This window comes from Uloborus diversus, chromosome 6, assembly GCF_026930045.1.
Source record: "Uloborus diversus isolate 005 chromosome 6, Udiv.v.3.1, whole genome shotgun sequence".
NCBI lineage: Eukaryota > Metazoa > Arthropoda > Arachnida > Araneae > Uloboridae > Uloborus > Uloborus diversus.
Window position 1 is genome coordinate 83,528,938 of NC_072736.1, and position 26,977 is coordinate 83,555,914.

Consider the following 26,977-nt stretch of genomic DNA (forward strand, 5'->3'; position numbering starts at 1 on the left):
GCAATAAATTGTTGATTGTATATGATTACTGATGATGATTCATATCACCAAAAAAGTTGTTACATGTGACAAATTATTCAATATTTATCAAGGGTTACTTATACAATCCCCAACTCATGATCTGGAACGTACTAAATTTGAATCATTCTGTAGAGTAATGAGGACTTAGTTCAAAAAAAATTCATATTTTCAATATGAAAAAAAATTGTAAACAATTAAAAGAGTATCACAGTAGCACGCCGCATAAAGGAAATGTACGTCACAGGAAAAGCCAAGTAGCTGCGCAAACTGAATGAATTATGGCAAAGTAACTGACTTTATTAAATTCCCCATTATGAGTAGGTGATTCTATAAATAAACCTATAAATTTGCTATATACAGCTGAATATTCAATAATTTATCACATTTACTAATTTAAGTGGTGATTATAAATAATCACGAGGGATTGTGTAAAATCAACGCATTTATCACATTTTCTGTAACATATATATTACGATTGAACTATTCTGGGAAAAGGTTAGGTTACTTAACAAATTGTATTAATATGTAGGCAGTTATAAAAGTTTCCTGTCACAAAAGCAGTACTAGGACTGTTCCTTAGCACACCGAAATCCAAGATTGGCTGCAGAGGTATCTGGTGTGTTTTGACTCCTGGCTGCACATCGATAGCGATAACAGTAGTTCTGCAAGACAAGAAGAGGCATGCATTCAAGAACATACATGGGAATATTCAAGAAGGACTATGGACAGATACAAGGGAGGGGCAACTGAGGCAATCGCTCCTGCCTTGAGAGACTCTACCAGCAATTTTTCAACATTGAAGTTCCAAAAGTATTTTCGAAATAATCTTGGGAGAATTTAAGAGAACCCTCAATTGGAAATTATTTCAACCTTAAGCTCTTAAATAGGCGCTTTTACACCATTTTTGGTACTGTTGGTGGAAAAAATGAGGTTCAAGCTTTTTCCTCTGCTAATTTTTCAAAACTGCAGTTACAGAAATGCAGTTTTAAACAATATTTGATTATGCAAGGGGGAGAGAATGGAAACTCTCTGTAATTTTACAAAATTGAAGTTCTAAAACCTGAAGACCTAAGCCAGCCTTTCCAAATTTAGGCTTAAAAATATCAAAATCCCTAAAAAAACTCACAATGAATAGTTTTAAGTTTATTTCAGGAGGGACACAAACATCTTTGGCTCCCCTCTTAAAATAGGTCATTGATCTGCATCAAAATTTTTGATACCTCTATTTACTTTCTTGGGAAAGTTAAGGAGTTACAAACTGAATCTGTACTGGACTTCTGCACTCTGGTACATAAAAAGACTGTAGCCATAGCGCATCGCTTTCATCCTCCCGCCTAAATATTGCTTAAACCATAGACACAAACAGCATTGTAAAATTGCTTTTTCTAGCTGGTGATGGCTATAGTGCAATGCGTTAAACAGTTTGCAGAGTAATCATAATAATTATGTTTCTGTTCTTATAAACATTATTACTGTCAATATAAATGTGCAAGATTCATTACATTACTTACAATTAGGAACTGTTTTAACATTGTTTCAATTTTCATTTTCAATTCCTTTGCTCAATAAATTTTACATTTCTTGGTGTAACTATCAGGGCTGCGGAGTCGGACGAAAAAGGGCTCGACTCCGACTTCTGGATTTTGAAATGTCCGACTCTGACTCCAGCTTTCTTTAAAAATTTAATTTTTTTTTTCAAATATCTCCACATGGGAAGGGGAAAAAAACTTAAATAGAATTTGAAATATTAATTTATATTTATGAAATTTTCTCATGGTAGTTTATTGTAAACCTAAGAGGCATACAACCTTAGAAATTCAAATTATTCAATATTTGATATTTTTAAAATGAGATTACTTTAAAATCTCATTTCAAAAAAAAAAAAAATAATAATAATAATAATAATAAGGATTAATTTGCTCCCCTTTACTGTTCAACAAATAGATGCTGATCAAATCCTGTGCTTTCAATTTTTGAAAGCAGTAACTTGAGAGAAAAAACAAACTTTTTGCTAAGCCAAAAAACTTTTCTTAAGAGGGGGCGGTACTTCCTTTCCGGATAATATGAATTTCTACACATTCGATGGAGTTTAAGATGTTTATGTACAGAAACAAGCTTTCAAGACTATAATTACAGATCTTGCTTTTTTGCTGCAAATTAAGCATACTTTAGAAATTGAACATTTACATCAGGTAGCAACATTGCATCAAGCTCAAAATGCAAAACTGACTTGGTTTTTAATTAGATTTGCCTATACACATTTCAGTGTAAAATACCACTTTTTGCAATGTAAGAAAGGAGCTAAAGGAAGACACATCCAACTACAGATGTCTTATCATGCACTAACTTTTTTTTTCTATATTGGAAAAAGAGTTCAATGTAGCCCTGAAACATGTCTGCTATTCTTATTGCTATTTGAACAATTAATGTAGCGATAACACTGCACTAGAAAGACTTAATGTTTAACACTATAACTTATGGAAATTAAGATTTTCCTTTTCCATAAATTATTGAAAATGAAATGAAAATACAACGATAAAAAAACAATAATAGTAATAATAAGTGTCAAGAAATTTGTCCTTGCTAAATACTATGAAAGCATTTTCAAAAATGGAACCTTACTTCAATAAAAGATAGTACATGCCAAACAAAATTGCAACAATGGATTTCTATCAACAATAAGGAAGGGGAAAAAAACTTACTTTTTGGCACATGTAGGAGCCTCCCTTTTTGACTTTGTCACTACCAGATTGAGGCCCTTGCTGAAAAGTAAATAAAAAAATATGTTTTAAACAAATTATAGCAATTTTGTGTGTGTGAATACAAGATTTATTAAGCATTTGGAATAATTTTGTGAAGCGTTTTTTCAATTTTCAAGTCAAAGAAATAAATCAATATCTTAAATGTCACAACTGATTCTCTTTGGGAAATTAAGTTAAAAAACTGTTACGAATCTATTTTTGGCAATCAATGGCACTAAAATGATACTTTTAAATTGCCAGCATAAAAAAAGGTTGTCATTATTAGATATCAGAATTTATGGATATTTTTAAGAAAAGGCATTACTTAAACTACTGTGTGTTAACAAAAGAGATTACTTTCATAAATGATTTTGAAAAAGAAATAAGCTGGTTTTGAGCCATAAAAAAAAACAGATGCTCAAATTATGTATGCTGAAGACAGGAGCGCAGTGAAATCTTTTGCTTCATGAAGCCATTTTACATTGCAATATTCTTAAAAATCTAAGTAATGACTACGTTTAAAAGCAGAGAGTTACAAAAGGTCATAATCTCGAAACCTCTCAAATATTTATCAGTCTTCAGATTCAGTGAGGATGTTTTTGTAAGAATAAATTTATTAAAATAAAATTTCATCTATAATAAACTACTGATTATCAGCAGTCGGATAATCTGTGGTTCGATGGATCTTTTCACCATTTAAACTGTCATTAAATGGTTTAAAAACTTATAATTGCATTATTGTTCGTTTTTATCTTTTACATATATGTTTTATATTTAGTGTCAGTAGATGCAATGTAGCAATGTTTTTAGCTGTAATTTAAATGTATGTGTGAGTGTTATTCACATTTTTTAGCTACAGTAGACCCTCGTTTTAAGTGGGTTTATTTTACGCGGTTTCGATTATATGCGGTTTAAGATTTGACACCTTTATTTTGTTCTACGCGGATGTATTTCGGTTTTACTATAGTGCCTAGAAAGAGTAGTGTGCCGATCGGCAGGGAAAAAGTGAGGTCAGATCTGAGGAAAATCCAGATGGCGATGGCACTGCGCTCGAGAGTACGTTATGCTCCTCAATCAGACTCGTATTAAATCAGCGATTGCAAGCTGATTTTGTAGTTTAAAAGCCCCGTTTTTCGGTTTGAACTGTTGGAAAAATAATTCCTTTCCTGAGCTTTCCCAACGTTCTAAAACCATGTAGCAGTTGTTTTTGAAAGAAAAACTAATTTTAAAAACTCGACGTTTATTTGAACACTTAATCATAACTATTTACAGAATAATAAAATAAAAACAGAATCGCTTAAAAACAAAAGCGATCTCCATCTATCAACTTGATAGTCACCCTCACTCACTCATTCATTCCAAACACCACTTCATTCCCTCTCAATGCACGTGTCATATGCACGTCGACTCGGCACGTGCGATCGCCGATTGGCGATGACGTCAATCGCGTCAGCCCACACCCAGCCGAGGTGCAAGAACAAATTTGCATGGGGATCAATAACTTTTTCAATAGCCAACATGAACTTATTTCTGCGCAAAAGACAAATTCTGTAATAAGTGCTAATTGTTACATGGGTGTTCATTTATTTTTTGAAGCATATAAAATTACCTTATGCTAATTTATCTTCAATGAAAATAGTAGACTATAAGGGACCATTTATTAAATACGCAAGGGTCCCGAGGGATAGGGGGGGGTTGGAAAAGCCTCTACGTACCCCTACCTGGGGGGGGGGGTCAAACTCATTCTTACGTAATATTTTCCAAGTCTGTATTTCACATTAGAAATTGCGCGGTCAAGTGATTTGGCAGAGATTATGTTCCATTTGCGTCTGGAAGGTAAGAAACGTGTTTGGATAAGATGCTTTCTATTTGTTTTACAAAGAATTTATAGTGTAAAATATAATAAAAGAGTCGCATTGTGTATGGCATGTTTTATTTGTAATTAATATTACATCAAAACAAAAAAAAAAGGTCGAAAAAACATTCAGTTTAGATTCTAACTTTTCAGTAACTATTTCTTTACGCAAAAGGTTTAATTTAATAATGTGAATTCAATAACGATTCCAGTGATGTAACGATTTCAAGATTTGTTATTTTATCATTTTGAAAAACGAAATGGAATCTTACGTAAGAGTGGGGGGGGGAGTGAAAAATCTTACGTACCCTTACATGGGGGGGAGGGGTCAAAAATTGCCAAAATCATCCTTACGTAATTAATGAATGGCCCCTAATATTCAATAACTGTGCGTCTCTTATTTCTCTACTATTAATAAAGCTGAAAGTCTCTCTGTCTGGATTTCTGTCTGGATCTCTGTGACGCGCACAGCGCCTATATACCGTTCGGCCGATTTTCATGAAATTTAGTACAAAGTTAGTTTGTAGCATGGGGGTGAGCACCTCGAAGCGATTTTTCGAAAATTCGATTTTGTTCTTTTTTTTATTTCTATTTTAAGAACAGTTCCTGAAGCATAATTATCATAAGATGGACGAGTAAATTACGAAATTATCATGACGCGGAATCGCAACATGGGAAGAGTGAATGAACATAGCCAATTGGCAAGAAATTCATCATCCATTATTTGTAAATATGCAGGCTAATCAAATGACCTTTTAATTTTCTCCTCCGGGCAAAGTCTTGCGGGTACCGCTAGTTTCAAAATAAAACTGCTCCTAAATTCTTGAAGCTAATTAAAATTATCAGGGCTTCTCAGTCTGTGTCCAAGAATCGGAGTTAATTAAAAACCTACCAACTCCGACCTGTTTTTTTTAATTTTCAAGGACTTTCCTTACATTAAAAAAATAATAGGGCCACTTGCTCCGATCACATATGTAACTAACATACTAATTTGCAAATAACTGCAATTGGCAAACAGCTGGCTTGATTATTTGTTGAATTTTCGGTAATACTCATCAACGTCAAACTGCTAGTTTGCTAATTTTTACAACGTTCTTTAGAACCTGTCAGCAAACGTTTTTGTTGTCGATAATTATCGAAATAGAAGTAGTTTTGGAATCTGACGTTATCACTGTCAAAAAAAGTATTTATGTATTTTTAACTTTTATCTCATATGTAAAATAGCAAAAGAAATGTATCCTTAAAAACTAAAAACAAATGGGGAACCTCCTCGTCCCTCTCCTTAGTCTAACATTGCTTATGACAGCTTTAAAATGTTCTTTTAAAAGGAAGCGCAGCTTCCTTTCCTTGAATGTTTTGTATCCACTTTTGCACCCTGGTACGAAACAAGATGAAGCTTTATTTCTTCTAATGTTCAACTTTGATGCCTCCATTAAAAGTCTTAAACACTGTTTCATGAAAAATTCACGAAATAAAGGTAAAAAAGAGAAACGCCGAACTTAATTGTAACAAAATCCCGCGTCTACTAATGTAAACACTGCAAAATTGAACGTGCACCTCGATCGCACTGCCCTCTAGCAGTTTTCATACAATTTGTCTTCAAGAATCGTGGGAAAAAAAGCGCCGGTCGGCACACTACTCTTTCTAGGCACTATAGTTTTACATAGATGCAGCAACGCAAACAGATAAAAATTTCCCCTCTTTCAAAATTCAAACAAGTAAAGATTTCAGATTATGTGTAATAAACTGCATTTTGGCATGCTAATAATCAAGCTAGGGCCACCGGAGACATTTTATATGTGATTGGTTCCAGAGCTCTTTCCAGAAGTAAAGTCTTTAAACTCACACAGATTAAAACTCACTGGGAGAAGAGCTTTTAAGAGTAACAAAACCAACAAGAATACCGACGTCAGTGACGGACAACCAAAAACGTTCACATTGAAAATTTTGAGCATTCCTAGATAATAGAAATGATTTTTCTGATTTGTTAGTGAAGGAAGATTCTATGATGGAAATGACGCGAGTGATCATGGATGCGTTAATGCTCTGCAAAGAGTTACAGAATGACTGCCAAAAGACTATCACAACCAGCTCCTCTTTATAAACAGGACACAAAATTAATTTATGTTTTCTTTATGCATGTTGTGCATAAAAGTTGATATAAGAACACATTAAACTTATTATACATTTAGTCATCACTAGAATGAAGTATTTTGCTATCTACGGAACCAAACCCATATTTAAATACTAGTATTAGGTCTAACTTTACGCGGTTTCGATTAACAAGGCATTTTCGTGAAACGTAACTCCCGCATAAAATGAGGGTCTACTGCATTGTATACTGTAGTATCATTTTTTACCTATTATTCCGATTATCCACAGCTACCGCACCACCTTATTCCGCGGGTTAATCGGGAGTTTACCGTAAACAAATTAGCATGCATTGCTGCTCATGAAACATTTTGTTACATGTTTCACTAATTTACTGTATTTACTTATGTCCAGTTAATTAGGATATGATTTTACTCAGACAAAATTTAGAATAAAATATTTCATAAAATAGATAAATAATTTAAACTTACTTCATACAAACTGATGTGTGTAAACAAAATTTTATTTAAAAACTAAATATGTACTTTCTATATATATATACATATATATTTTTTATGGAATTGAATTAAGTATCCTTTTGACTATTTATTTCATTCTAAAATATAATTACATTGGAGCAAAAAAAAAAAAAAAAAAAAATGATGAAATCAATATTACTGAAGCATAAAATTTGCAAAATTATTATAGAAATGTGTTTTGGGGCCACAAGGAACAACATTTTCAGTGCAGGAAAGTTGTTTTGAAGCTCCAATGGAAAGCAGCAGTCATCAAAAAATATTAGTGGATGGCTGCTGCTCATTTGGGAAGATCAAAGCATTTATGCCAATAATTTTTCCATTTTTACTTATTTTATTTCTTCAAATCTAGTTTAGTTTTCTTTAGCATCAATCAACAGAATGGATTGTTTTATCATTGAATAACATACTGGATTGTTAAGGGCTTGATTGGTGTGCTGAGTTGTCCACCAGTCATTTGTCCACTCCCATACATTTCCCACAATGTTCTTGAGGCCAAGAGCCGTTGCAGGAAAAGCACTAACCTGATTGCAAATGAAAGTAAAGTAAATTGAGAACAAAGATAGTACTATTAATTTGAAAAGGTTAGCAAATAAAGTTAGATTGTATGCAGGAAATAGCTTCATCTGCAAAATGCTTAAATTCTGTTACACAAATTCATAAATAATTAAAAATGAAACAATGTATTTGTTTTGATGTTTTGAACTAGAAAGTGTCTATAACATGCAATTTGTTTAGTTAAAATTGCAACTTTCATATTTTTTTGATCAATATGATTCAAATGCAAAATAAATAAAGTAAAATTTTAAATCTTATATTTTTTTTGTATAAGAAATATATGAGGCATAAGTATACATAATGGATACAGCAAAAATTTTCAAATATATTTATTTGTTTATTAAAAAAAAAGAAAAATCAAGTAAAAAATTTCAGAGCTACAAAATTTTAGATAAAGAAAATCAAGCTCAAATTTGAACAGGATCATATAACTTTAAACTACATCAACTTTTTTCATTTTCCATACAGACTTGTTACTAGGATTTTTTCTGGGGAGGGGCAAAGGTTGTAAATTCAATGCAAATTATAAAAAATAAAAAAAAGAAAAGAAAAACCAACAGGAATCATACCCACTTATACGTAAATACATTAATTTTCTGCTTCTATATTGCATTTAAAATTAGCTTTCATGATGATTAATATTATTCTGAGCATGGAAGAGAAAACTAAGCTCGAAATTTATCGCTGTATAAATTACACTCATTAAGAAAATTTTTAGTGCTTAGATAAAAAGTATAAGTTCTATATGAAACCTTTTTTTTTTTTTTGTTAGTACTAAACATCTGCTTCTTTCAGTTACTGCACAATTGTCAATTGACATTTAAAATGACTTTGTAGGTTTATAGTTATTTTGTTTTGTTGGTATCAAAGGATGCATTAGGTGAAATATTACAAATCAGGTACTTAAACTAAAATCCAGAAAAAAAGATCACTTTTTTTTTGACAAAGACCGAAAAAGAAAAAAGCTCTTGGGCAAAATTTATACTCAATCTTTCAAAATCATTATCATAATTTATTTACCTATCCCAGACACTAAATAAATTATTTACTGTTGCAACTTTGCTTCAAAAACCGATTGTACTTCCAATAAGAGAAAAATATATGAAGGGCACAATGGGATATATCAGTCAAAAAAAAGTTGATTTTTAAAAAATGCATTTGAACATTTGACTGACAGGATTTTCCTCCAGTACGACCGATTGTCAAACAAATACTCAAGCCGACTTTATGAATTTTTGTACGAAGGATGATTGCCGATTCAATACTTTAGCAATCGCTACATGGCATCATTTTTCAGCTTCCTTGAAAAAAGATTGACAGGGTTTTTTTCTGTAATCATTATACATATTAAACTTCCATGTTTTTGAGAACAATATAATGTAGGAAGATGACATAATAAAGTAGAAGTGCCTACTAGTCTGGGAAATTACTTAATGCAGAAAATTCAGTACTTACAGGAGCAGTGCCCATATAACCATCTTCTTTTGTGTTCTCATTTGGGAAAGTACCTTGCCAGATGTTCATGTAGTGCTTCTCTTTGGGCATTTCTTTGTTTCCCCAGGGAAATAATCTACAGCATGAAATTTTTTGGTCAAATATAGTTATAATTGACAAAACTTTTGTTACAATTATACAGTAGCCTCTCGTTATATCGCGCCTTGTTATATTGTCATTCGGACATATCGCTTTTTTTTTCTCTCTCCTGAAATATTAAAGCCTAAAATAAGAAAAAAAACCTTTGCTTTAAGTTTCAAACCATTTCTGAAAACATATGGTACTGCTCAGAGAAGGTTTCTTTCTTCTTTATTTTGTCAATGAACTAAAGGAAGTTATTCCTCTAAATTCGCTGGAAAAGCAGCAGCAATTCCTGTCATCCAAATGTACATACCCACGCAGTATATTTCAGTTTAAAAGATAGTCTGTAAATAACTTGACATCTTCTTTTGTATTGATACATTGCCTTTACAATGAGTGAAAGACATCAAGCAGGTGTCATGCTAGCCCATGTAGAAGAGAACATACTCCCTTCTTTTAGTAATTTTTTTAGTAAAAAAATTACTAAAAGTCCCTTCTTTTAGTAAAAAAAATTTGTGTTTGGTTGCACAAACCGGGATTTGCATCAAAGAAAGGAAGAATGATCTCGACGGGCAAAAGAGTTTTCTGTAAACGATGTGGTTACTTTTACTTTGCACATCCTTTCTACAGCAAATCAAATAGATTAGAAAGTCTATCGGGAATAAGAGGGTATTGGAATGCTCACTCTTATCTCGTCGTAGCTCAGAAAGATCGTCTTCATTCACCGTTTAATGTTTTTAACTTTCTGAAGGTGAAAATTTACTTAAATTTCAATATTGTTTAAATTTCAACAGGTGTGATAGTACATTCGTGAACTACATCAAAAACATTAGAAAATCATGTCAAAAAGAATGAATGCTAATTCACTTGTGTATTAGACCCCAAAGCAGAATACTACTAAATTTGCGACGTACGTCGCAGAACAGATGCCTGAGCTGCAGAACAATTCTGCTCAAATGTGAGAGAAAAACTCAGACAAATTTTCTGCAGAAATTCTACAGATTTCAGTGAAATTTCTACAGTAAATAACTGCAGTTTTTCTGCAAATATCTTCCAACTCAAGATAAAATTTTGCACAAATTCTGTAGATTTCTTTAATTTAGAAGAAAATCTAAAAGTCTAGGAAATTACAACAATTCAGCGGAAAACTCGCAAAAAATGTTGAATTCTATAAGTCATCTGCAAGAACTTAAGATTTACTTTGAGCTTAGAGAAATCTGCAGAATTTGTGCAAAATTCTATCTTGAGCTGGAAAATATTTGTAGAAAATCTGCAGCTTCTGCAGAAATTTCATATTTTAAATCTGAAAAGATTCTGATTTTTCTAGCGTTTTTGGTTCTCTCTTTCTTTTCTCAATCGACCTTCATCCGCTGCAATTGCCTCCATAAACGTATGTTTTGGATACATGCCAACGTCCATCGACGAAAATTGCGTGTCTTGTTTGAGAATTCAATCCTTTTGCATCCTGAAAATATTTCAGTTATTTAGAATGTTTTGAAGTGTTTTATTATTTGTTACCCTAATTCGACTCGTTTTACTTATTATTTCAGTAATTTATTTATTTATTAACATTATTTTAATTTATCTATTATGCCATGTAAAATTAACCAAAAGAACATGGTTTGACACCTGGGCTCAGATTTTTAGAAAATTTTGTATCTTTGCCCTTTTTATGCATTTTAGAAAGCATGTAAAATATTTTTCTAGAATTTCAATTGGTTTAGGTTCTACAGAAATGCAAAGCAGCGGTGAAGTTATAAAAACTGAAGAAAAAAAAAACTGTATGAAAGGATTTTGATTTAGGGCTCCCAATTTGTGGAAAAAATCACGTTGATTTGCTTGTGTATGCAATGCTTGAAGTACTTGCAGAACAATTGTGGTCAAATGATTTTACGTTGCAGAACATCGTCAAGTATTCTGCTTTGGGGGTATTAGACTTACAACTATTTTTAACGACCTCCGTTATATCATACTTTTGGATATATTTCTCTTTTTCTTTGTCCCGCAAAAAGTGAAAAGAACAACGGGTTACTGTAATTTTTCTGAAATATCACTCAATTTATTTGCATCACTGCAGATCCTGGATTACAAGCGATATTAATTGAATTTTTGCTTCTTTTAATGCTAATGAATGTAAAAGGTAAATGCAGAAAATTGGCAAATTTTTAAAATAAATGGACACGACTGTGTTTGTATTTCATCTTATGATTATTATTTTGAAGAAAAATTAAAAACGAACAATTTCTACTTCACAAAGAACAAAAAATTATGACTAATCAAAAATCACTTTGAGGAAAGAAATACTACTGACTTCAAGGGCTTAATTTCCAACAAAAGGTGTGTGTGAGCTTTATCTAATTTATTTCTTTCTTTTAAATACCTTCTAATTTGTTTTCACATATAAATAGTTCTAATTTTGTCTAATATGTGAAAATTCGTAAACAATCAAAAAGAAATGCTGGAGCTAATCTTGGGCAGGGTTGGCAAGTTTCTGCCGAGGCGGTTAAAACCACTGGTAGAAACCGGTTAAAACCGGCATGGCAAAAACCACTTTCTGCCACATTTGCGGCAGAAACTGGCAAAAACTCACAAAATGACAAAAAATTAATTTCTGACTTACAATAGAAAATGCAAAATGCATGGAAAAACATTATTAGTTGTTAACCCCAAAGCACACTTATTACAATATCTTCACAGTTAAAACTTAAATGTGACATTGTTTTAACCCTGCAGTTGCCTCTTAGAAAAGGTGTTTTCTAAAATCTAAACAGTTTCTCAATTTAATGTGCACAAACAAGAAATTTTAAAATATTCTTGCTACAGAAGAGCTAGAAGGCAATGCATCAAGGAACTAGCAATGTTTGTGAAACTTTCATCTTACTACTATTATATATGCGAAAGTTTGTCTGTATGGATGTATAGATGTTTGTTACTCTTTCACGCAAAAACTACTGAACGGATTTTGATGAAACTTTACAATAATATAGCTTATGCATCAGAATAACACATAGGGTAGTTTTCGTCCCGTTATGGGGGGCAAAACCCCCTTAGGGGGCAATAAAACACCATTTTTGTATAAATTCTCTAATATTGGAATGAAAAAATACTTGCACATATTTACATTATATGTCCATCGAAAGCTCTGATTTTTCTGCTGAAGATGGCACCTGTTCGAAATTTCTAAGTAGAATAAAAAACGAGTTATGAGCTTTTTAGTTCCATATTCGAAGGCTTTCCTCAACTCAATACAGTATTTAGTGTATCATCTCAACTCCCTGTCGATAGCGACAGTTGTTGTATTGTTGACTATCTTTGCTTTTCGTGACTGTTCAAGGCTTTCCTCAAGTCAAATCTTGAAGTAAGATTTTTGCACAAGATTGACAAATAATACATGACTTGGCTGATCATTTTCCACTTAAACGGAACTTCAATGTAATTAATGGTTTTTATTATTATTTATGCTGATTGAACACTTACTCATTATCCAATCAACCAGCAGATCGCCAAAATTTTTGCAGAAAAATCTCCGTAGCTGATGCATTTGGCAGTTTTTTCAACGTCGCTGTTTTTGAAGCCGAAGACTACGTCATAATGTTTCTCAGCTTTCACCATGTAAACAAAATATCGCCAATCAAAGAATTTTCAAAAGATTTTTTTTACTGTGTTAAATAATCCAGCAACTAAATTAGGCAAATCCATCAATAGTACAAAAACTTCCATTAATTTTCCTTTTTGCGGAATGTCAAACAATCACCAAATTTTACTACTTATTTTGGAACCATTTCGGATGAAACTGTTTAGCGCCATTTTATGGTGACCAAAAGTATCTCAGCATCTGGCGACGATATCTCTGTAACGAAAATTAATATCATATCGTTTTACAAAGTAAGGAAAGAATGGGGGAGCATCATCGAAGGTACCCCAAAATGACTTTCGCAAATTCGGTAAAATCGCACCAAAAGCCCACAATGATTGAAATTTCCCAAAATAACTAAAGCAAGTATAAGGGGATTACGAGCGCAGCTACTTTTTTTTAATCACTTCGTACATCATTAGCCATACAGAGAAGGTTTTAGACTCCATGTTAAAAAAAAAGTATCAACAGATTAATCTTTTTAAACATGAGAAGATTAGTTTCATGTTTTGGAAATTTGTATATGCTTAAATATAGTGCTTTCGTTTCTAAATCAATACTATTTCGTTCATTTTACTTATTGCTATTTTAGTTTTATGGGTAAGGAAGAAACTCGATTTTTAATCACGTCAAAAAGATGTGTTTTAAATTCTTTCACTTAAAACAGAAAACAAAAGCAAGTAACGATTTTTTCTCATAATTATTACTGACCCAGGCAACGCCGGGTATTTTTGCTAGTCTATTGTATATTTTTTCTAAACTGGTCCACCATGCAGTAACTGGGGCAATGGTAAAAATTTGACTGGAGAAATAAGTTTTGAGAAATAGGGCCAAATTATTTTATAAAGCTGTGACATAGCGACAAAATCTACGTTAATATTGGCAAGTAAAAATTCTGGCACTTTCTTGAAACATACAATAATTTCAATCACAAGCAATTTAGATGAAGCATATAAGCTAGCAAATTACAATCACTGATGCCTGTTTAATTCTGTATGTCACTCCTTTTTCCTGAACAACCGTATTATTTCTCGTCCTTTGTTATATTAATCCAAATTTTTCGAGCATCTGCAATTGAAAAGTTCCCTTTCTGAACTAAATCAAGGGCACTAACATAGGATTTTATTTTTTTAAATGATGAAATAGTTTCATTTTTTAGTTAGCTTAAACAAATATCATTTAATAATTACTTTAGTTATTAAAGACGCTTTTAAGTTTTTGCCAGTTTCTGCCGGTTTTTACCGGTTATAACCAGTTTCTGCCACTGGCACGGCAAAAACTAGTTTCTGCCGGCAGAAAACCAACCCTGATCTTGGGTGATGTTCATAGAAATCAAGTTTTGATTGGCCTTTTGGTAGTCTATAAGAGAAGAAAAATGATTTCTATAAAAATTTATTCTATGACCAATCAGAAAAATAAATTGGTCTAAGCTGCTAGATCCTTAAATTGCAAGTTAAAAAATGAAACACTGATGCACATTTTTCACAATATTATAAACTACCTTTTAAACATTATTTAACCATTATAATAAAAATGAGTCTCTATGTTAGTGATTATAGGACTTTGAAAGCAAAGTGTAAGAGATAAGAAAATATACCTGTTTCGCAATCCAGAACGGCATGCATACTCCCACTCAGCTTCTGTAGGCAAACGCATCCCTTTCCAATGGCAAAAAGCTATCGCATCATTCCAAGATACATGAACAACTGGATGATCCATCCTGAAAATGAATCAAGAATAATAAAGATATGAAATGAATTAATCTGCTTTCAGTCAATAATGTCATTAGAGGAGCAGTGGGAGGGAGGACACCCAAGGCAATAATTTTCAGGGGGTGAAAATCTGAAAGTGTTTTTAAGAGTTTATGGAAAATTTCAGAACTTCTCTTCTGAAAAATTTCCCCAGTACATTCAAGGCCAGATTTAAGGGAGGGCAGGCGGGGCCACTGCCACGGGGCCTCCACAACAAAGGGGTCCCCACAATAAAATTTTTACAAAATATGCTAACTTTCACGAGTCAGCAAATTTTACGTTTTTTTCTCCCAGACTTTTTTTTTTTTTGTATTTCTACAAAGAATGCTTGCACAAAAATAATATTATTATCGATATATCAGAAAGCCCTGATTGCAAGTATCTATTTACTATCAATTTTTTATTTCATCGAGCATTTCAGTGGTAATATATTTTTTTTTATTCATTTAATTTGTAATTTGTACCTATGAGTTAAAGAAAAATAAAGTAAGTAAAAAAAATCTGAAAAATGGTTAACTTTGCAGGTCATCCTTGCAGCTTCTCGCTTCTTGAGCTCAAAAATTAAAAAAAATTTTGACAAAATGATTAAAACGGAAATTTTTAAATCAAAAATATCAGATATATACATATATATCACAATATTCGGATATATATCAAAGTATCGGTTATTTTCGAAAATATGATGATCTTTTTGAACCCTGATCAGGGGTGTCCCAGGGCCGGATTTAGGGGCGGGCAGGCGGGGCTACCGCCCCGGGGCCTTCACAACAAAGGGGCTCCCACAGTAAAATTTTTACAAAATATCCTTTCACGGGTCGAAAATATCGGATATATACATATATATCTAAATATTCGTATATATACCAAAGTATCGGATATTTTCAAAAATATGATGATCTTTTCGAATCCTGATTAGGGGCCTCCACACTTCTAAATCCGGTCCCATGTGCGGATTTATGGGGGGGGGGGCTGAGGGGGGCAATGCCCCCTCAGTCTTGGGAGAACTTTATACATAGTAACAATAAACCTTCCAAAATCTTAAAAGAAAAAAAATCATGATTTTGTTTTCTTTTTTGAATAGTTCAGAAGCGAAAATGAAGAGAATAGCGACTGTCCTTTTCTGGGGGGGGGGGGAGAAATCCATACAATATATTACAAGTAGTAAAGCGGTCACTGGGATGCTGAAATGTGTTGAAAACGACTACTTTGAACTGAAAGCAATTAGGGCAAGTATATAAGTGAAAATATTGACTGAACGAGGTATGTATTCAGCTGCAATACTTAAAATAATCAAGAATTATTTCAACAAATTAGAAACTGAAACAAAGATTTTAAAAGAGCGGATTTTCCTATAAACTAAACAAGCTATATAGCTTATGACACCCGCTTTGTTGAAGGCCCCCAACTCCAGAAAATTTCATGACTTGTTCCTTACCAAAAAAAAAGGGGGGGGGGAGGACTTGAAAAAATAAATTTCATTTTAAAATGCTTGAAAACCTTGAAAATTTTGGAAAAGTACAAATACAAACCATAAAGTTAAACATTTATAACAAATGGGAGGGGATAGACGGTAGAGGAAAAAATGCCGAAATATGTTAAATTCATTTCTTCCCTCATCCTGCATCAAAAATGTAAAAAGCATGGTTCTCCCGTTTTGTGACATAGTACTTGAGATAAATTTTTATGACTCACATGTTTCACATCTTGCTGTTTATTTAATCCCAAATGCAGTGCAGTATTTTGGAAATTCTTTTGTATTGCTTGCTTCTATCTTACTTCTACTGCATACTGTTAATCTGTTCGGTACGGGGGAAAAAACACCACCTCTATTCCTTTTCGTTTTCTGCACTGCTTGTAATTAAATAATTTTAATTGTTCTCAAGCCCTTGAAATGGATTAGATGAGTCTTTGAAATTCCTAAGCAAAGGGTGCTTCAATTTAATTTCTTATCATGTGTATAAATGACGAATTGTCCAAATGGGCAGCATGGTACTCTCCTGTTATCTATTTTCTAAATCTGTACACCATTTTTTTAAAAGCATTTTTTACTATTGATCATTTTGTGTTTAATTCATTGTTGTATTTGTGGGTGGGTTAAAGGCTTGACCAAAAACTAATTGAATTTAAACAGCCCGATGTAAGCAAATAACAAAACATAATCTTATCTTCTTCCTCGCTTTTTCTCTCTGAGGACTGCTGCCACTGATTTGTATTGCGTATTATCGTAATTGGCAAAAGAGTATTTTGCTATTTATTTTCAGAGATCTTTGTGGTTCGAATTGCAGAAGGCTTCAAAATGCAGAAATTTATATCTATTTTACAAAAATTCCTACGGGGGAGAAACCCCCGGACCCCTAAAATTGGGTATATTCTACTTGGTATATCTAATTAGGTATATTCCCTACTTAAAAGGGACACCGTTATCCATCATGAACCTTATGTATAAAACATAGTGGGGAGGGGGGGGGGGGCACTTTGGCCTTTTTTGCCACCGACAGAAAAGTTGTCAGGGTCTACAAAACATACCAAAAATCAGAAACAGCTTAGGGCCAGAAAAGTCTATATTATAAATCCAGTCTTGATTACAACTAATATTGCTCAAAAAAAAAAAAAAAAAAATCCTGCTCCCACAGGAACTCAGACCTAAATCCGCCTATGTACGGCCCTGAGTACATTTTAAGTTATATTTAATCTATCAAGCATTATATATAACATATTTAATAGCAAGATCATAAAAGAATAAGTAGGTACATAATTTATATTTATCTCTTGATATATGTTACCAAGCTCAAATTTTCTCTACACACATAAATATAAATGATTTTTTTCTGAAATTAATATGAGCTTTTTGGTTAAAAACAGCGTTGTTATTCTTTATTATTTGTGAAGTAAGTGGGACACTACAAATTACCACCCCAGGTGACATTTGTGTTACGAATGCCACTGTTTAAAGACAATATTAATCTTAAATTATTTAACTGTAGGCAACAAGTTTGAATTAAGGTATCTTTGACAAATCACAAAGGAAGTGCCATTCAATGCAATAAACTGCTTGCAAGATATTTGAAGGTTAGAATTAGAATGAACATACACAAAAACACTCTCAAAAAAAAAAGGGTCTTGAAATAACACACCTTTCACTTATGTTCGAGTCTATTCCTTCTGGATGTCTCCAGTCTGCTCCCTTTACTGGAACCCACCAAGGAGCTGCTGCCACCTGGAAATAGAAGCAGTAACTCAGAATATGAACTCACACTTAGACACAGGCCCAGCTCCTGGGATAAGCAGTTGCCTAAGGCGGCAGATTTTAGGGGCAGGAAATTTCGAAATTGAAACATTTTTTTAAGGTATGAAATCTGTTTCAGTGCCATAAGATTCCCTGCTTCAATGCTTAAAAAAAAGTAATAATAATAATTTAGAATATGTACCAGTGCTTGGATATGCAAAACATATAGTTCGGAATTTAACAAGAAATTCAATTTAATTTTAGAAGTGGAAAATTGTGCAATTTAAAAGTCTCTTGAAAACATTAATATATGTTTCAGTGCCTTAAGATGCAGTAATTTAATGTTAAAAGAGATAATTAAAAGTGTGTATACCTGTACCAGTGCTTGGATATGCAAAACCCAGTTTGGAATTTTAACTAGAAACTCACTTTAATTTTAAACATCATACTATTATATTAATTTTATTAATATATCATTATTTTGTATTGTTACTAGTGGTATTTGCATGGCTTTGCCCGTAGTTGAAAATTAAAAGGTTATTTGGTTCACCTGTATATTTACAAATAATGGATGACGAATTTCTCGCCAATTTGCTATGTTCATTTGCTCGCCAATATTACGGTTCCTTTGTTATGATAATTTCGTAATTTTAATCTTCCACATTGTGATAATTTGTTCGGTAAAATTTTCTTAAAATTGGAATAGAAAGAGAACAAAATCGAATTTTTAAAAAATCACTTCAAGGTGCACACCGCCATGCTACAAACTAACTTTGAAGAATTTCATGAAAATCGGCCAAACGGTCTAGATGCTGTGCGTGTCACAGGGATTCAGACAGACAGACAGACAGAAATCCAGATATCCAGACAGACTTTCAGCTTTATTATTAGTAAAGCTTATTAATATTCAATGGTGAGGGTGACACTTGTCAATATCATCTAGGGCGGCAGAACTGCTAGAGCTCGCCCTGCTTAGGCATGCAGAGAGGGGACCTATAGCTGGGACAAACCTAATCTGGCAGCATTGTGAGGACAATGCAGATCCTAATTCCTATAATATGAACAACTCAACTCGTAATTTGTATCAATCAGAGCAAGACATAAAAAATGAATGGGAAGAATTTGATCTTAGAATAAAAGTTAACATTTTTATGATTACGACTCTTGATTAATATACAATAACGCATACCGAACAAATTATTGTGCCAAAGGAACTAAAAAAGTAGGTATTTAACACTAATCACACTATGAAAATGCTGACAGGTTAGGTTTACCCCAACTGTAGAGAGTTAATGTATATGAAGTTACAGTTGTGTAAATTCAACATATTTTACATTTGGAACAACTCATTATGAAACTGAAAAATCACTTTTTAAAATATTTTGAAGTCTTTATTTATTTATTTTTCAAATCACATGATTTAAATCAATGATTTAAAAAAAAACCATTGGAATTAAATTGTGGTTTTAATCATGATTTAAATCAAGCTGACTTAATGAACCCTGTTATACTATATCACAGGAAGATTAAAATTGCATGAATCTAGATTGCAGCAGTGTAGTGTTAGAAACAAGAATTCAAGTCTAGGCATTTTGATGGACATAGCCGGGCTGATTTTCCAGGCATCAAAATGGAAAAAAACTTAGGTACTGTCAGCTCCGCTTAATTGGGTAAAGGATAAACAAATACCCCGCGTATACAAATAAAAACTTCCAGAACAGAATATTTCCCCATAGACGCAATGTTAAAGATCCCTGCTTAATCGAATAATTTCCCCGGATAATAGAATAACAATCAGATTTCGCGAATATTTTTGTGGAGAAATTTTTAGGATAAATTATAAAGAAATTAAGTAGGAACAATTTTTCATGTTAAAATATAAAGTAAAATTTCTCGCTATCATCTTCCATCAAAATGTTTCCACTATTCTATCAAATTTCTTCTGTCTTTGTCATTACAAAATCAAAAAATAATGTAAATTGAAAAAAGGTGCCAAAACAAAGATTCATAACTCAAGTTGTAGGTTACTTTTTATAATTTTCATACATACTTGTAATTGTATACTAATTATTGAACTATTTTGTTGTTTATTTAGCTTATTTCGAAATCTTAGAAATAACATTATTTCCTTTATGTAGCTATTGATTTATTATTATTACGTTTTAAGACAAATGTTGTCAATTTAAAAAGGTAAATAAAATTTCCCCGTTTAATCAAATACCCTGCTTTATGGAATAATATTTCTTGGAACCAACGATGTTCGGTTAAGTGGGATCGACAGTACTATATTCAACAAATAATTTGAGTGGTATATTAAGTAATAAAAATTCTCCTAATCAGAAATATATGTGCAAGATAGAACAAGATAACATATCTTTTAAAAATTCTGTTCCATATACAGCAGGGGTGCCCATCCCCCCCAAGCTCAATGGCGCTAATTCCCCCCCCCCCCCCCCCCCCAAATTTTCTCACTTTCAAATAAGGTTAAAGGAAACACTTTTTCGAGTTTCTAATTCCCAGGCAAACGGGGGGTGGGGAGGGGTAATGCTAACTACTGCAATCTGAACCGAAATATTGTTGGATTGTTAACACGTCTCACCTCCCAAAACATCACCCTGTCAACGCTCCAATCTGAGAGTGGTTGAAGGGAGTTGGGGGGAGGGGGGGCTCCACTTAAATGTTCGAACCTGTTGATTAAGAAATGCAATTTTGATAGATCTTTGGTAATGTTAGTGGTAGGAGAGGCATTCCCCTGGCAATTTTTCGAAATTGAAACTCCAAAAAGGCCATTGCAGATTGTCTTCGATTGTGTTACGAAGAGGGAAGGTTCAGGGGCTCTCCGGATAAATTTTTCGAAATTGCAGTTCTGAAACTCAGTTCTAGATGACTCTTAATCGCAAAGAGGGCATTTTTTGGGCGTTACAGGGGAGGAGTTCTCCTAGAAGTTTACCGAAATTGAAGTTGTATATCCAAAAAAGATGTGTCAGAAACAAATTCACTATGACAGATATTTTTTGGAAATCCTCAAAATTGATTCAGCTATTCAGCACCCATCAAAATTCAGAACTCGAAAATTTTCACGAATCTACTACTTCCTGCTATAACATATCAGGAACAAACTCTTCTACTTCCAACAATGAAACCTAACATCATTGAAAGTTTTATAAAAATCATCTAATGATAAATTGAAAGAACAGTCAATTTGAAAATGGTAGAAAAAACGAGAGTCAAGTGAAATGAAAAATTCTACATGAACTTAAGCTAATTTATAAAGAAAATGTATTAATTTTCAAGTGGTGGGCTAAAAAATATGTTACAGTAAAACCTGTATAAGTTGACAACTTGCAGTGCATTACTTTAATGGTCAACTTAAACAGGTGGTCAACTTATAAAGGTTGAATTATATGATATAGATCTGATTCTGTACCCGAAAATAGTGGTCAACTTAACAGGTTTTACTATATTTGAAAACTTCAAAATTAGTTTTAAACGATTGTTTTGGTGCAAATGAATCCATGGAAGGTTAGAGCATAGTGGTCAAAATTCTTACAAACAATAAATAAATAACAGGGGGAAAAAAACAATTAAACTTTTTATTTTAGCCATTTTTGACTTCCCTCTCATCACTGTTACACATATTCCTCATACAGAATTGTGTTACTTCCAGAAAATCTATATAAATAAAACAAAGAATATGTGCATATATCTATGCATGTTCCCTATACAAATCCAGTTTATGCTGGATCTCGACCAAATTTGACAGGGAGTGGGCACTCGAGAAGGAATGTTGATAGATTTTCAAGTGGCAAAGAAGGTACTGAACCGTTCGAATTTTAGTTTTAGGACCTTAAAAGACTTTTTCTACCCGAAATAATTATTGGATGGGTTCGATTTTCATTTAAAAGCCTGCAAAATACCCCTGAAGTAGATTTAGTTCCCTTGAGTATCGAAACCATCAACAAGGCTGTAAAATCAACAGGAGAAAAGTTGTACGCATTTTTAAGTAAAGGAACACCAAAATCAAATCGGAAATTTATCGTCTACTGCGAGCTCAGTTTTAATTATTGTCAATAGAATCACTGAGAGGAAAGATTTGTTGCCATTTTTTTCTCGACTGTGAACAAATAAAATTCTTGCTTTTGTTTTGAGGCTTTTCCTGTAATGCGAGGATTTAAAATTTTTCCTTTCTAGTTGTTTTTCCGCGATCTGTCAGGAACTTTTACAGATATATAAATTTTTTTGTTGAAGCCTGATTGTTAAACACACATCACTTGGCATAACTTTTATTTTTGAGGTAAATCTTGGAAAGCCAGGCAACGCAACTAGTTTATAATAAATTAACAAGCAACGATAAAATTAAAAATTAAAAAAAAAACCGACTGAGTCGCAACTGTAGAATTAAGAGGGAAAATTGAAAATCCTGTAAAAGTCTTATATAATTAAAAATCAATGTTGAGTATTTTATTTGCTATTAAATAGAAAATGGCAACAGATAAAAATTTTAAATCACTGCGTTTTATTTCCTTGTCGGCCAACAATGCATTTGTTTATCACTCACGTGAATAAAAAATTAGCCATTATTAAAATCTGCTTTAAAAAAGTTATAATTCGAATTCTATGAAACATGGAAGTTCCAAACACATTCTATCAGACATGGGATAAAATTCTCTTTATTTTGTTATTAAATTTTAAAATTTTTAACTATGTGTTCACTGCACAAATTGCGGAAAACTTTTTAGAGGTTTTTAATAAATATCTTCATTAATTAATGTCATCCAAAGATGCAACCTAGCTAAGAACACTCTTGATCAACTCTCCTTTCGAACAATTTTTTTTTTTTTTTTTCAAAATCGGTCCATCAGGTTAGGCACTTGAGTGCCACAGACAGACACACAGATACGTCAAACTTATAACCCCCTTCCTTTGTGTGTCAGGTGTTAAAAAGAAATCAAATTGTCTGATCCTGATTTGCAACAGACATGGACTCCATCCTGTCTTTGATGATCCCTTTATTGAAAAAGAGACATGGCAAATAAATTTTGGAATGAGTACGTCAAAAATATATTATTTATACATGTATCTCTTGTTGAATAAGTTTAAATATTCTTTCCTTCCAAAAATCAAAAATTCCATGTTCTAAAAAAAAAAATTTCTGGACCCCCCCCCCCCCCCCGCAGAAGACACAAAACATACTTATTTTACTATTGTAACCCATTTTCTTACAATTTTATCTGACTGCCATAACTATATTTCATTACTTAATCAAATCACCTATTCTTTTGTTATTGTTTAGCGCCCCCCCCCCCCCCAAACCCCAAGGTGAGTTTCCTGAATGTTTTTTTTTCAACTACATCACTGATTATAACAATCCCATAGGTCTCAACTGCAATGAGTCCGAAAAGCAAAGGTTTTTTTTAGTCTACAACTTGAGGTGCCAAGCTTGGTATTTTAGGTTGGAAAACATGGGCATCAAAATAAAAAAAATCTTTGGTTTCAAAACTGACTGTTAATTTCTAATCCTGTTTTGGAGCTGATTGAAACTTTTTTGAGAGATCTTTTTTGATACATTGCAATCTGTCAAAAATGTTGTGCTTTCATCCATCTGCAACTAGAGAGTTAAGAATTACATCCTGCATGGACAATCTTGACATGAGCTGCAAAGTGATTGAAATACTGAATTCAAAGCAAGATTTGGAATATAAAAAGAAAATAATAATTACAGCTCTGATTTGTGACAGAAAAATGTATATTTAAAAAAAAAAACTCTTGAGTAAAAATAAATTCAGAAAAAATCTGAAAATAAAAGTGGGTTTGAATAATATTTCCTATTTCTCTAGTTTTAAAATCCATAAAACTTAAACTTACTGCTTGTGTTATGGTAGCTTTCACTTCATTACTCAAAAAACTTTCGAGAACAAAGGCATCTCCAAACTTCTCTGCCTAAAACATATCAAAACCAAATTATTTACATCTACACCCCTCCCCCCACCAATAAGAAATTAATAAAATATATCACAAAAATCATTAACATCTCTCATGTGTTAAAATTAAGCACTTTCTGCTCAATAAATATGGTTCTCCTCAGGGCCGTAACTAAAAAATAATTTAGGGGAGGGTTTTAAAACTTTCATGTGGAGCTTTGCACTCTTTGTGCTAATGTTCAAGTCATCAAGTTATCTATTATGAAAGTGTTTTATGCAATTAATATACATATGAAAGACAATTTGTGTTTTGGAAATTTTTAAATATAAACGAACATTTGAATATCAAACTAAACTTTGGGGGGGGGGTGAACCCTAAGCCCCTCCCCCCTGTGTACGGCCCTGGTTCCCCTTATTGGCATGGATTTTTCGATTTAAAATGTTCCTCTAAACGTTGTTTTTACGATAGTTCTATTTTGCTAGAAAATTTATAGATAATAAGCAAAATATATACACACATTGTACTTAATTGACAGTAATTCAAAATTGCATTTAGCCATGGAAAACAAAAGTTTTAATTCAGGCCTATTTTTCAAAAATTTTAAAAATGCAATTATAAGGAAGAAAGAAGCATAAAAACTTATGAGAAAATACAACCAAAACTGATATTATTTGTAAGTTTTTTTTTCAGGCTTGGATCTATAAATTTTGGGCCCCCATGCAAAAACTCTGTGTGAACACCCACACAAGAAGTCAACAGTGTATATTCATTTTTTTTTTTTTCAATATTTTGGGTCGTTGAGCCCATTAAGAACGTGGAGTGCACTGCAGGGTCAGCTTTTTTTCCTCAGAACCAAAAAATATGCTGAAGAATTTCCAGAGAGCAGCCTGCTTCTTTTAGCTTATGATCATCTAATAAGCAATAAGTTATTGTGGGACTAGGCAGAACTACAAGCAAACATCAATCAGCAGGTCCAAAAGGATCTAGATGTTGTCGTTTCACGCTTATTTGAGATAATTAGTTTGGAATAGCAAAAGCAAGATGGGCTTCTCCAGCCCAATAAAGCTGAGATTGCCTTCACAATAGCAGCTGAAATCAATTTAACCCACTAATGACAATTGGCTATCCATGTGAAGGTAATCTCAGCTCTATTGAGAGTAGGTCTCTCTGGTTTAGGATTATTCCATAGTGATGCTCACAAATCAATGAGAAGTTGCTGTTATTGGATGCAGTAGGTCGGTTGATTGGTATTTTCCTGTAGTATTGTCATATTGTATATTGCAGAATTTCATAAAAAGGAGAAGTTTAAATTTTTTTTATTACTATTATTGTCAAGAAAATACAACACAGTTGTCAAACAGTTCTTTTTGGTTCAGTGCCTGCATGCAACAACAGAGATCATTTATTTTACAACCTCATTTGAATCACTCCTTTTCATATATTCACTATGAGATAGACAATGCAAAAAGTGTGCAAAATTGTACACAAAATTCTTTCATAACATGATATGTGCATCAGTTTTTATACTATGACATAACGCTCAATAAACTAAACAGAAAGGAGTTTATTGAAGATGTAGGTAAGTTATGTTACCAAACATTACGCATTTTGACTGCAACAACATTCTTCTTCTTTTGTCACAAATGCCAGATTCATCATAACCTCCCTTATAATAAGCAATATTTCCGCAGTGCATGTTTTGTATTCAGCTCATTCAGTGGATCTGCTATTTTTTTCTAAAATATGATTTCAGCTGTTAAAGAAAGGGCAATTGTAGACTGCAGCAAAAGGAAAAGAAAATGTTCCAAAAAAAAGACATTCATGCACAAACATTAGCAGCAAATTCAAGCTAAATGTATATTATTTTCATTTTGACTTTGATTACCTTTTCCTCAAAGAGGGGTTTAACCTCTCTTCGCCAGTGCATGCCGTTGTGTCATCCAAGTTTGGTGGGAATTCAAATTTAACCAAAATTGGTTTTCTGCCAGAAAAACCGATTTGTTAAATGTAGAATGAAAAAAAAATCTGGTTGATTACATTACTCAGTTCTGGATCTAGTGGAGAACAAGCTGGTATCCTCGCACTAGGTGGTAAATGTACCCTAGTTTTATACCTTTTTCATTGAAACTTAAGAAAAACTTGAAGGAAAATGGGATGGTGCAGCAGTTTCAAGATTTACCCCAGCTCAGAAAAATCATAGATCTTGCTCTGACATTACTGCAGCGCTAATAATTAGCATATTATAGTATTTTCATACCACATACTTTAAGATACAACTGGAAAAGCACTTTTTCAAGTTGGAAATTAGTAATGCTTTCAAAATATATTTTGATTTTTTGAAACTTAGTATAACATACTCACATGTAAGTTTTCTATATTTTCAAAGGACCATCCACAATACTGCCGTGGGCTGTATCAGCAGGAATGAGTTTTTAAGATTGGTATTTGAAGAAACACGTTTTTAGATTCAATACTAATAGGGAAAAGTTGGAATTAAAACGTTTTTTTCAAGCTCCCCCTCCCCCAGTGGAAACCAAATAAGCAAGCATGTACAATGAGGCTAACAAACAACAGATGAGCAAAAAAGTTTTAAAATGAATTATATTACCTCAGTGACATACCCAGTTGCTTTCGTAAATTTTTCAAAATCACTATTGCTGACTTCATGTACGTCCAGATAAAAACTATCGACTGTAACTTTTCTTGCCGGGCCTTCGCCATCAGCAACGAAAACAGGCTCGTCGGTACCCATTTGGAAACTGCCCCCTTCAATTAATACATAACTTCGAGACTCCTCCTCCTCTATATCACCAGTTTTTCCGTTTAAAGCATTCTGATTATTTTCTTCTAAATATTTATCAACAACATCCTCTTTCAAAACGTTTTCTGAGCTGCAATGAGAATCAGAAAGTTTTGAACTGCGAGAAAGTTTAGAGCAACCACATGAACCATCCAATGATTCTGCGGAATGCACTGAAAAAACAATCCAAAAACACAATGCTGCTGATATGATGTGCATATTTTTTAAAGAGAACTGAATTCTCTTTTTTAACATGAGTTAACAAAA

At 32.9% G+C, this 26,977-nt stretch overlaps 1 protein-coding gene across 1 annotated transcript; it reads right to left on the reverse strand.

Moving 5' to 3' along the window:
* LOC129225249 (formylglycine-generating enzyme-like) lies at window positions 1–26,977 on the reverse strand. The gene is made up of 8 exons (XM_054859825.1): window positions 26,519–26,977; window positions 23,854–23,928; window positions 17,897–17,979; window positions 14,609–14,731; window positions 9,258–9,372; window positions 7,655–7,768; window positions 2,724–2,783; window positions 1–683 (listed from the first exon to the last, which is right to left on the reverse strand). Exons 1-8 carry the CDS (start codon window positions 26,963–26,965, stop codon window positions 585–587), a joined length of 1,116 nt encoding a protein of 371 aa, XP_054715800.1. The 5' UTR covers window positions 26,966–26,977; the 3' UTR covers window positions 1–584.

Coding starts and splice junctions, on each gene's coding strand:
- LOC129225249 (XM_054859825.1), bottom strand. CDS start 26,965: ATGTTAAAAAAGAGAATTCAGTTCTCTTTAAAAAATATGCACATCATA. Junction 14,732..17,896: donor GACTCGAACATAAGTGAAAG/GTGTGTTATTTC, acceptor ATTCATTTTCAG/GATGGATCATCCAGTTGTTC. Junction 684..2,723: donor GCTCCTACATGTGCCAAAAA/GTAAGTTTTTTT, acceptor CTTGTCTTGCAG/AACTACTGTTATCGCTATCG.